Source organism: Mesoplodon mirus (assembly GCF_964341445.2).
Source record: "Mesoplodon mirus genome assembly, chromosome: 14".
In the NCBI taxonomy this organism is placed as follows: domain Eukaryota; kingdom Metazoa; phylum Chordata; class Mammalia; order Artiodactyla; family Ziphiidae; genus Mesoplodon; species Mesoplodon mirus.
Window position 1 is genome coordinate 19,656,553 of NC_138990.1, and position 12,774 is coordinate 19,669,326.

General features: G+C 48.7%; 1 protein-coding gene across 1 annotated transcript in view; it reads left to right on the forward strand.

Moving 5' to 3' along the window:
* IL1R2 (interleukin 1 receptor type 2) overlaps positions 1 to 12,774 on the forward strand; it is a 37,346-nt gene that overhangs the window by 6,188 nt on the left and 18,384 nt on the right. The window contains exon 2 of the mRNA XM_082642206.1: positions 12,152 to 12,279. Coding sequence (XP_082498332.1) covers positions 12,152 to 12,279 — 128 coding nt within the window. The remainder of the gene's footprint in view (positions 1 to 12,151; positions 12,280 to 12,774) is intronic.

Sequence of the window (12,774 nt, forward strand, 5' to 3'; positions counted from 1 at the left end):
GTGTGAGAGGGAAATGCTCCCCGCTCCAGCTCCAGAGAAGAGCAAAGCGTTTCTTAATGGGACTTTCTGGGTCTGTGGAAAACTCAGTCAGTCTGGGATGTCTTCAGGCTAACGACTGAGGATTCTTGTGCCCAGGGATTTCCCCACACCCTATGGCTCAAAATCGCTTGGGTTTCCTATCGTGGTTGGCTTTCTTGGCTTGTTTTTTATCTGGTCTTGTGGCCATGCTGGGCCCAGGGCTGGGGAAAATTGTGCCTTCTGTGACCCTCAGAGGACAAGCCATTCTAGGTGGACATATTTTCCAGGGAGTGAAAGATGATCTTTCAAAGCATAAAAAGAAAATCTCATCTGTTCTGACAACTTAATTTTGGGAGGAAATATTTCTAGAAGATATGTATTGTGGTGCAAATTTGTAGTCACTGCAACTCGATGTCACAAAAATGTGCCTTTAATAACTTTTCTAATAAGACTCTCGTTTGGCTCCTGAGGCCTCTTTCTAGGAGGAAAGGGGAATTTAAGCTGCCCGTCCACGTTGTTCCAGTCTAGGCCGGTCCAACTCTGCGTCTCTTGGATTTATTTGGTCTCTTTTGGGTAGATGCTCAGTCTCTTAGGGTTTCTGACTTTGCCACCTACTTCTAGCAAGGAGTCTGAGAACTGGGGAAGCCGTGTCCTCAGGGCATGGTGGGAAGGGCGGCTGGTCCACACTTGCTGGCCTGGGTGGGGTTCTTCACTGGTTTCCATGGAGATGTTCCTGGACCTGGCTGGTCACGCAGTGTCCTGCTACATCTGCTGCTGAGATTCGTGGCTGGGAACGCCGGGGTCTGGTCTTTCAGGGGAGGCAGAGACAGTGCAATGGCTGATGTGGCCCCACTGTGCCCCTTGCTGGCTCCATGGTCCTCTGCATCCCTTGGCCATGGCCTCACTTCTCCCCTGGCTTAGACTGGCCACCTGCGCAGGTGGTAGCCCAAATATTTACCAACCCGCAAGGCAGGAGTATCAACCAGTCAGAACAGGTGCTGCCCTATGTTGCTGGACCGTGAGGATCTCAGGGGAGCCCCTGGAAAGGTAGAGGGTGGAGAGTGCAGGGCTTAAGTGGGTGGTTAGTTACCAACTGGTAAAGACATGTTTCCACAGTTGGCCACGCTGCTCCTTAGGGACTGAATGTCCTGCAGCCGCTAGGTCACCCGTCCATCACGGCAGCCCCAGATCAGCTCAGATCTCAGTTTAGCCCCCCTTTCTCCATTGGAAGCACAGGGGAGATCTGAATCTCCTCCCCATCAGCAAAGAACTGAGGCCAGCAGGCAGCTAACCCTAGCATCCCTCTACCTAAATAGGTCACGCCATTATCTCCATCCTTCCCCGGAGCCCCCATCTTGGTACTGGCTCCTTACTTTACCCTGATGGGATTCCTCCAGGGACCCAATTTGAAAGCAGAGGAAAAGCCCCTCAGCTTTCAGCTTCCCCCTCTCTTCTACCCTCTGTCTCTTTGCACTCACGTTTTGAGCCCGGAAGTGGGGGCAGAACCCGCTTTCCCTACTTAGACATCCCCTATGTCACATCCACTTCCTTCTCTGCTTTCCAAGGAGGCCTTTGCTCGTCCCCTTTCTTGGGGCCATAGTGGCCGAAGACTCAGAGGTAACGAGCAGGGAAATACACTGGAAGGTAGTTAGCATGTTATCCTCATCACATACTTTATGCACTGTCGCATCCTCGAGAAAGAAGGTCCTGTGCAAAATTTAAACTGTTCTTCATGATTCAGGGATATCATTACGGACATCAACTGTTTTGTGCTGGAACACCTGGATACCCTCAGTAGGACACAGAGAGGTGGAGGGGACCGTTTGTGTCTGCTCTTAAAGGCCTCTGATTGCTGTGCTCTTTGGTTCTTGCATCTGTCTCAGTAGTTTTTCTTCTCTCCTCCGTTATTGGGAATTGGCTGCCACGGCTTTGTGGGTGTGTTTTCCCACATCAGCTCTCTCCCTCTTTCTGATTTGCTACCTCTTCTCTGCTTCTGATAGAACATTCTGGTCACCTATCGCTGCATAACAAACTGCCCCGGAATTGAGTGGCTTACAACAAACATTTTATTGTAACTCATACTCCACAGGTCATGAATTTGAGAGGGGCTTAGCTAGGCAGTTCTTTTGCTCCATGTGTTTCACTTGAGATCAATTAGTGGTACTCAGCTGGTGAGTGGACTCATCTGGGGAGCCTAGGATGCTTCACTCACATGGCTGGGGCTGGGCTGGGACAGTCGGCCTGACCCCCTACATGTAGCCTCCCTCCAAGCAGGTCTCAGGGCAGTTGGACAATCTACACGGTGACTGGCGTCCCCCAGAGCCAGCATCCCAAGAAAGCCAGGTGGAAGCTGCATGGCCTTTTCTGACTTAGCTTCAGTGTTCACTCAGCACCATTCTGTTGGTTAGACTTAAGTCACAGTTGGCCCACATTCAAGGGACCCCTTGATAAGTTGGACTCCACCTTTTAAAAAAAATATTTATTTATTTATTTTGGCTGCGTCAGGTCTTAGTTGTGGCACGTGGAATCCTTCATTGCGGTACACAGGCTCTTCCTTGCAGTGCATGGGCTTCTTTCTAGTTGTGGCATGTGGGTTCAGTACTTGCAGTGCGTGGGCTCTCTAGCTGTGGCATGCGGGCTTAGTTGCCCCACGGTATGCGGGGGTCCAGTTCCCCAAACAGGGATTGAACCCGTGTCCCCTGCATTGGAAGGCAGATTCTTAACTACTGCACCACCAGGGAAGTCCCTGGACTCCACTTTTGATGGCAGAGTAGCCTGGTCACATCACAGAAAACACTAGGGAGATATTGTTGTGGCCATCTTTACAAAATACGATCCGCCCCTCTGAGAAGCAATAGCCACATTCATACGAATAAAGAGACAGGTTCTGAAAGAGAGCTTCACATTTCTTCTGTGAGTCAAATAGACATGACTTGGTGCCAGGATCCTATTGACTGTCTTTCAGCTGTTCAGGTTTTTTTGTCCTGGTTTCTTTTAGCTGTGTTATATTTTAGATGGTCATGTTTTCTGGATAACTGATAATTTAAATATCTGCGACATTTATTACTCTCAGATTACAAGGGTCAAAAGCAACATTCATTTCAAAGGGTGTGCATCTGCTCATAACAAGTCTCCTGTCCCATGCCAGCACAGGGCATCCAGATACTAGTTAACACTACCCAGTGAGCAGCCCCACAGGGCTGAAACTCCAGTACCCAGGACAACTCAGGAGTCTTGAGTCCTGGTTTTGCCAGTTGCTAGCTATGGGACCTTAAGCTATTGAGTTGATCCAATTCAGTGGTTATCTGACTGAGCCCCTGACTTGGTGCTTTAGAAATTAAAGGTGTGCCCAGGAATGAAGCCTAAACTCAAGTTCAGACTGACCTTGACCCTAGGATTTTACACCTGGGAGGGACCTGGGAGCTTTTGGCAGCCCAAACCTTTATTTTGGTGATGAAGGAACTGTGACCCAGGCTGGGTAAGTGGCTCAGTGGCTTGCCTACGATCACGTAGCAATAGCTAACGGTCAAGTGAGGACAGGAATCCAGCTTCAATCTCCTCTTCTGTGTGCTTAAAAACTCTTGTGCTAAGATGTCTGAATGAAAGCATTGGCATTCCATAATAGGCCTTGAATGTGCGTGTTGATGATTGTGTGTTTGCAGTTTAAACACACTTCTATAACACGGGCGTATGCACACAGGCTCCCTGACTCCTTCCGGTGAAATCGCACACCTCTCTAGAATAGCATCTGGTGAGCTATGAGCTGTGCTATTGACTGGGGCACCAGAACATTCTCTGGCTGTGTGATGGACCTTTAGCTGTAGTGAGGCAGAATGCAGACTGGAAGCTCTGACTTCTCACCCAGGTCTGCCAGATGTGTGCTCTTGAGCAAATTACTTACCCCCCCAAGATTCTGGGTCTACTTCTGGAAGATGCTGATGAGAGTGACCTCTTGTCGAGGGCTTTCTCTGTGCCAGCACTGTGCTGACCTCTTTATATACCATATGTCCTCCTGTGATGCACGCCAAGCTGCAGCCACTTTACAGACTAGCAGACTGAGCCTCACAGAGGCACTGAACCATCCAACTAGCCCAGAAGGAAGGGAGGATTGACACTTGCTCCTGCCAGACTCTAAGGGCCATGTTGTTCCCACCGTGCTCTCCTGTGTAGACTCCCTAACCCTCAGGACTCTTGGAAGATGCAGAAGGACTTCTTCTGCGCTGCCCCCAGGGGGGAATCTGGCCAGTGAGTGAAACTTAAGGGGAGGAGAAGCTGCATCCTAAAATGACAGAAGTTTCTGATCATGAGTAGTTTCCAAGACTGAAAGTGTCCATCTTACAATGGGCACGTGTGGCCAGCTATGGAGGATGCTGGTTTGGGAAGATTGTTTGGGTGGGCTGCTAAACTTAATGGCTCCTGGAGTCCCCTCTAGGTCCAGGTGATGATGCTCCTACAGAGCTGAGGACCAGTACCAAGAATGTGGACTGTGTCAACTCAGGCTTACATCCTACCTGATGATTCCATTAGCTCTGTGGCCTTGGGTAACCTACTTAATGTGTCTGAGTTGGTTTCCGTTGCTTCATGTTTATAATGGGGTTGACACACTCTACCAGACCCGCGGGCTTTGCCCTCTTGAGTTGTTCAGAGCAATGAATCCCTTTTACACAAACATCAGGCTGGGAGAATTTGAAGCTTGGTGAATTCGTACCGTGGCTGCCGAGGGTCTCATGCATCGAGCTTCCCCGTCTGTCCTGTTGGGGGAGGACGACGACTGTTCTGAGCTAGAGGAGTGGTCTTGTTGGGGGTTGGCCTGCGGGAGGGGCTGATGCAGGAAGAAGGTGATGGAAGGGTCTTTGCTTGATGGTCCAGCCCGCCGGGGACTCTGAATGACTTGGGCTCACTGGGAATGCAAGGTGTGACTGGAGGACCTGACGGAGAGGGAGGATGAGCTGGGCTGATTTGCTGAATCTCTTGGTTGATGGTTCCTGGGGCACAAGTTGGTCAAGTTCAAAAGATTTGACAGCGAAAGGGTGATTTTATTTATTTTTTATTTTATTTTTATTTTAAAAAATTAAGAAAAAGGGCTTCCCTGGTGGCGCAGTGGTTGAGAATCTGCCTGCTAATGCAGGGGACACGGGTTCAAGCCCTGATCTGGGAGGATCCCACATGCCGCGGAGCAACTAAGCCCGTGAGCCACAGCTACTGAGCCTGCGCGTCTGGAGCCTGTGCTCCGCAACAAGAGAGGCTGCAATAGTGAGAGGCCCATGCACCGCGATGAAGAGTGGCCCTCACTTGCTACAACTAGAGAAAGCCCTCACACAGAAATGAAGACCCAACACAGCCCAAAATAAATAAATAAATAAATTTAAAAAAAAAATTAAGAAAAAATATTATTGACGTAGTTGATTTACAATGTTGTGTTAGTTTCAGGTGTACAGCAAAGTGAACCAGTTATACGTATACATATATCCCCTCTTTTTTAGATTTTGTTCCCTGAGAGGTCATTACAGAGTACTGAGCAGAGCTCCCTGTACTATACAGTAGGTCCTTATTAGTTAATCTATTTTATATATAGTCGTGTGTATATGTCCATCCCAGTCTCCCAATTTATCCCTCCCGTCTCCTTACCCCCTGGTAACCATAAGTTTGTTTTCTACATCTGTGACTCTATTTCTGTTTTGTGGATAAGTTCATTGGGAAAGGGTGATTTTTTTTTAACATCTTTATTGGAGTATAATTGCTTTACAGTGGTGTGTTAGTTTCTGCTTTATAACAAAGTGAGTCAGCTATACATATACATATATCCCCGTATCTCCTCCCTCTTGCGTCTCCCTCCCACCCTCCCTATCCCACCCATCTAGGTGGTCACAAAGCACCGAGCTGATCTCCCTGTGCTATGTGGCTGCTTCCCACTAGCTATCTATTTTACATTTGGTGGTGTATATATGTCCATACCACTCTCTCACTTCGTCCCAGCTTACCCTTCCCCATCCCCATGTGCTCAAGTCCATTCTCTACATCTGCGTCTTTATTCCTGTCCTGCCCCTAGGTTCTTCAGAACCTTTTTTATTTTATTTTTTTAGATTCCATATATATGTGTTGGCATATGGTATTTGTTTTTCTCTTTCTGACTTACTTCACTCTGTATGACAGTCTCTAGGTCTATCCACCTCACTACAAATAACTCAGTTTCGTTTCTTTTTATGGCTGAGTAATATTCCATTGTATATATGTGCCACATCTTCTTTATCCATTCATCTATCGATGGACACTTAGGTTGGTACCATGTCCTGGCTATTGTAAATAGAGCTGCAATGAACATTGTGGTACATGACTCTTTTTGAATTATGGTTTTCTCAGGGTATATGCTCAATAGTGAGATTGCTGGGTCACAAGATAATTCTATTTTTAGTTTTTTTTTTTTTTTTTTTGAGGTACGCGGGCCTCTCACTGCTGTGGCCTCTCCCATTGTGGAGCACAGGCTCTGGATGCGCAGGCTCAGCGGCCATGACTCACGGGCCCAGCCGCTCCGCGGCATGTGGGATCTTCCCAGACCGGGGCACGAACCCGCGTCCCCTGCATCGGCAGGCGGACTCTCAACCACTGCGCCACCAGGGAAGCCCTATTTTTAGTTTTTTAAGGAACCTCCATACTGTTCTCCATAGTGGCTGTATCAATTTACATTCCCACCAACAGTGCAAGAGGGTTCCCTTTTCTCCTCACCCTCTCCAGCATTTGTTGTTTGTAGATTTGGAAAGGGTGGTTTTAAAGAGAAAGATACTTGTTGGCAGAAAGTAAAACAGAAAGAGAGTGCGTAGCCCTTGGTGGAGCCAAGTCTGAACCTTACCAGGTTCTCCATGGTCAGACCTTCAGCCCAAGTGGCCCAGTGCCTTGTTCTGATAAAGATGGGTCTTCCTGTGCCATGGGTTCCAGTAAGCGACTCTGTCCCCACCCCCCCAACCCCCCGGCCCCATCAGGGTCAAGGACATGCAGGTGCTGTCGTTATGACACAGCCATGCCGACCAGAAGCAGCCCCACCGTGCTGCTCCTAAGTCCCTTAATTCTGGGGGGAAAGTGCTAGCCTCTCTCTTTTCTATAGAACAAAACTAGTTTGTGGACTTCTCTCAAGGGTTCTGCTTTTGCTTTGAGCCAGTACATTTTTCAACAAAATGTGCCTCAAACCTGGGCACGTACTTCCCTGTATCTGAAGCTGGAGGATCTTCCCTACCTCTCAAACGCCTAACATCCTGTGCTTTCCAGAGACTTAGTTCCAAATACTTTTTATTTTGCTTCAGCTTTGAATTAAAAAATAATCCAAGCTTAATTTTGATGTAAATATTTATTTCCCCATAGGTTTCAGAAGGTTTTATACCACATGCCTGAAACAACATGTTCAGTTTTTTAGGAATCTATTTTGCAAACTGAATGTGACTCAGCAGTAGGTATAAGCCTGGAGAGTTATTTGTCTTCCTTAATAGTCAAGATCTGTCACCTTGTGTTTGTGTTTTGGATGACTGTACTGCCTGACTCAGAGATGGACAGTTGCCTGAAACCTTCTGGGAACAAGGTGAAGATGGAAATAAAGAAAAGTTTCATCTTCTGGGTGAATGAAGAGAGAGACTCAAATATACTAGAGAATCAAATTTTTACTCCTTTTAAATGCCTAAAGATTTATCTCTGGAGCTATCGTTTACTTACTTATTTACTCTCAATAAACTTCCAGGTGTTCAGGGGAAAATGTGTGTGTGTGTGTGTGTGTGGCCCAGGTGGGGCTGGGATCCAGGCAGGGGGTTGGGAGGCCGAAGCCCCACTTCTTGAACCTATGGGGAAATTAATATTTACATCAAACTTAAGCTTGGAAATTTTTTAAAATTCAAAACTGAAGCAAAATAAAAAGCATTTGGAACTAAGTTTCTGGGAAGCACAGGATGGGGGATAACGAGGGGGTCTGGGGCCCAGAGAGAGAGAGAGAAACAGACAGACAGAAACAGAGAGAGAAAATGAGAATAAAGCAAAATGTTAAAAATTGGTGAACCCAGGTAAGACACATACTTGTGTTATTATACTATTCCTGCAACCTTTTAGTCTGTTGGAATTGTTCAGAATTAAACTAAAAGGTGAAGTAAACACCTACACACCCTTAGGCTCCATGTGCCACCCTTAAGCAGGAAGCAGACCCAGGGTCACAGGCAGGTACTGTCACCTGGGCCTTAGCGAGGGCCGAGGGGGATGCTGCTCAGGTGCCCTCCCCCTCCCCCCCTCCCCCCTGCCCCTGGCGCCCCTGGCTCAGGCTGGGCCATCAGCAGTTTCCACCTTACTGCATTATTTTTCTTTTCTTCAACTCTTCACACATTTTTGGGGTCATTTTCTTATGCCTGGCCCTGCTTTGCCTCCTATTCTTCTGTGCCCTTACACTGAGTACTGGGAAACAGGGTTATTTGACAAAGGAAAAAATAAAGCCAGAATTGTAACTCAAATACTTGGAACGAGCTGCCTTTAAAACTTCTTTCTTCCAGTAAGACGGTCACCTCAGATTCAAGCAGAAATGTCAAATTGCCTGTCATTTAAGGACACATTTAAAGAAAATAGGGCAGGAAAATAGCATTTTGCTTGCAAACTTCTGCAAAACGAACTTCTCCCTCTGGGCCTGCAAAGACAGACCGTCTCCCTCACTAGGGCAGTTCTGGGTACAGCCCGCTGCTGAGGTTTCAGTTATTGAAAACGATCACTGCTATGTGCTTGTGGTTTAATCCTCTGAAGCCACTTCCTGGAGAGGTCGCAGCAAAGCAGCTATTGTGCCAAAGTTCACAGAGAAGAATGGAGAAAACTGCCTTGGCCGGGGGTCCAGGCGGGGGCGGGGGTAGTAGGGAAGCCCAGGCGGGGCTTGGGGGTCCAGCGGGGGGGTTGGGAAGCCCAGGTGGGACTTGAGGGTCCAGGCGGGGGGGTTGGGAAGCCCAGGCGGGGCTGGGGCCCAGGTGGGGCTCGGGGGTGGATGGGGAGGGGCTGGTCTCGGAGGAGAACAACAGTGTAGGATTTTGTTCCACTGGAACAGGGTCCTTGTTGAATCATCAGGGTTCTTACCCCAACCAGATGCGTGACTTTGAGGAGAGGATTAATTAAAGTCCATCTCCCGTTCATCACCTGAAAAGAAAGGGATGGGATGAGATTCCTCGGAGCCCCTCCCAGTTCCCTGGCTTTGTGACAGTTCAGCGAGCAGCCGCCCCAGAGTGGACACAGCCTGACTCTCTGGTGTCAGAGTGATTTTAAACGTGGTTTCAAACCTACACACAATCAGAGTTTAAGCCTGAGCCTTGGGGGCTGCTTTCACCCGAGGAGAGTTGAGATGACTTCTCAGGGTCAGTGGGCAGAAACGGTTTATTTGGAAGGGTTGAGTGTCAGAAAGAGGAGCAGTGGGAACACCACACGTGACAGAACCCGCCGGGCTCCTTCCCTGGGGTCCTTGAGATTAGGGATTCAGGGTGAGGATGACAGGAAGCCTGAACATATAAAAGGAGGCAGTCGGGGTGGGGGAGGGTAGCTCCACAAAGCCACTGAGGACCAGGCTCCTCTGGTCACCCCACCATTTCAGCACGTGGCTCAATCCGCCCACCACATCCACACTGAGCCGGCAACAAGGCCGACTTTGGAGGCTTTTACGTTTTTTTGAGACTTTTAAGTTGACACCTTGGGAGGGTCATACATTTCCACTGACATTTCATTGGCCCAAATCTTGTCACGTGGCCACTCCTAGTTGCAAGGGAGGATGGGAAATGTAGTCTTTGTGGGGATGGGGGCGGTGCCCAGGTAAGAGTCGGGGGTTCTGTTACTGGGGGAGCCGACTTTGGAGGAGGAAATTAGCACCATCTGTCACAGAAACTATATTTTTGAAGAGTAAGGGCTTTGGAATCACCAGTCCTGGGTTTAAACGTCAACCCCCCGCGTACTAGCTGTGAGATGTTGGCCAAGCTACTTCACCTCTTTATCCTACTGCATCATCCGTAGATTTGGAGAGAGATTCACATCATGGGGGCAAAATGAAGGAACAAACGCTCAGTATTTAGCACAGCAGCGGTAACCGTTCCACTGGTCCCTGGGTCAACGTCTTTGACTTCATTCATTTACTTGGATACGTGGCATTGATTGCACGTGGTGTGTTTAACTCCTGTTTCTTTTATGTCCTTACTAGAGAACTCGTGAGTCTGGCTGGGACCAGTATGGTTGGGATGTGATAAGCTAGTCCCTGCCCAAAGAGGACAAAGCAACGTGGTCAATGTTGGTGTGACCTTTATGCTAAGCAAGTGGCCTGGTGAACCTTGGGTGGGGTTCAAGTTACAGGAAATGTCGGCGTTTCAGGAACACGTGAAGGATAGGACCCTGTAGAAGCAGGAAGAGCTTAGGGGAGACAGCCCGGGGTGGACACCCAACTAAGGGGAAAGTCCCAGGTCCTCCACATCAACCCCTGCGCCTCATCACCAGTGGGGGAGCTCAGGACGCAGCTCTGAGCCCCTGCCTTCTGATGGTTCCCCACTGATGGGGAGGGGAGTTTCTAGAGTGCAAGGGTTACATCCTCTGTCTGCCAACCCTGCCCTGGCCAGTTAAGAGCCATCTGGTTTTACTAGGAGACATTCAGAACTGCATCTGTGCCAGGAACAGAGAAAAAGTCAGACTCCTTCAAGGATATGGGGAGGAGGTATGGGTAAGGATGTTTTTTCTGGATTCACTCATCACTCCCAACTCCCTGGTAGACTTTCAATCATACACATTCCCTGGTAACTTCTGGAAGTGGGCACTGTGTAGTCTATGAAGGCTGTGAATAAGACCCAGCCTCTGTCCTCAAGGCCGTCCCCACCCGTGGGAGCCAGACAAGTCACAGGTGTGGTGGATGGCCTGATTGCTCCCACTTCATTCCCCTCCTGGTGTAACTTTGCAACTCCTCCCACTACAGGTGGGGGTATTTCCTGGTCCCACAGATGGCAGTTTGGCCACGTCTTGCTTTGGCCAACGGAATGTGGGCCAAAAAGAGTGAGCTAGTTCTGAGCAAGCAAGGCCTCGAGTGCTTTTGCCCACATTGTTTGAGTTTTGCCATCACATGAGAAGATCATCTCCCAGGAAGCCACTGGTCCAAGGAGGGTGAGACACCCATGGAGCTGACTTGGGTCCCACTTGAAGCTTGGAGCCGAGACTAACCCAGCCTAATCTAGGTCAGCCAAGCTCCGTCTGACACACAGACCTGTGAGCAAGAATAAACGACTGGTGTCGTATGGCATTCGGTTTGGGGCTGGCTTGTTAGCAGTATTGTTGTGGCAGCAGCTAGCGATACAACAGGCAACTGCGATAAAGCGTGAGAGGGACCACGGGGAGATGCAGAGGCATCTGATACTCCAGACTTGGGGAGGTTGGTAGGGAGGAATGCTTCGTGAGCTTGTATAAATTATTCACTTTTTTTGGCCCTCATTTTGCTTTTTCCTTGGGGATGCTCTAGATCAGAGGGTATGCTGCATCCCTCAGCGTATGTCAGAACTGTATGTAAAATAAGAGTTAATCCATAAAGACTATAGGAAGAGTTCTCTGACCAGTAAAATATAAGGAACTTTCGACTTCTGGTGATTCATTCACTCATCCCTTCATTCAACAAATAGGAGTTAGGGAAACAGCGGTGAATAAAATAAAGTAGGGTCCTGAGCACATGGAGCTTACATGCTGGAGAGAAGAGACATGGTTAATGATAGATGCCACAGAGAGCAATAGAGCAGGAAAGGAAATATGGAGCACTGGGGTGGAAGGTGGTGCAACTTTACGGGAAGGTCAGGGAAGACCTCACCAAGGGTGATGCCTGAGCCCAGACCCTAGCAGTGGCCTTAGGTGAGGAAAGAGCCTATCAGGCCAAGGGGTAGGGAGTGCTAAGGCACGCTTCAGGAGAGAGAAACACTTAAGAGACAGAACTCCTATTCCAGTGAAAGTTGCTGTAGAGGAATAAATTCAAAAATTTGAGTTTTCTTGTTAAAAAATCCAGGCAAAAGGGTTTTGGTCATCAGGGGAAACCTCCAGAACCCATCCCAGGGACCATCCTCAAGGGGTTCTCTCTTTGGGCATCAGTGGTTCTTGGTGACCCCTCCTCTGTGTCCTCCTCTAGGCTGTGGGGTGCTGGACCTGCGGTCTCCACCTCCTGTGTCCTCCAGAAGTTCCCGGGAGTGATATTCACCTGGTCCATGTTGATGATGTGTGTCTCTGTCTTCACCATCCAGCCTGAGGAACACATGGGTAAGGAGTGACTCTTTCAGCTGGAGGGGACGTGCTGCAGCTTCTCTGAGGAAAGGAGTTGCTTCTCTAGGGAGGTTCTGTTGTCCTCAAAAAGCAAGGTGATGGTAGGTGATGGAGTCTTCCTCTTGCCCATCTCCTCTGGTGCACGAGCTTGCTCTGGGCATCGGTCATTTCTGCCAAAGGAGCAAACCAAAGAGACCCTGCTTTTGCCCTTGACAAAAGGTGCCTTTGGATTTTAACCATACGACCTGCTGCAACTAAGCTGAACTCAATCAAGATCGACTTTGAATGATAAGGCATCAACAAGTCAAAAATAAGGCCAAACTTTTTTTGTCATCATGTGAACCTGACTTAACTTTTCCCACAGAATGTTGATGGGACTTGATAGTCGCCCTAACCTTGTTATTTGGGAGTTCTGAGATCTTTGTGAGAGGAGGGGTTCATGGGGCCCCCACGTTGTCCGGGGCATGTGGCTTCCTCGGATGGACCTAAAGC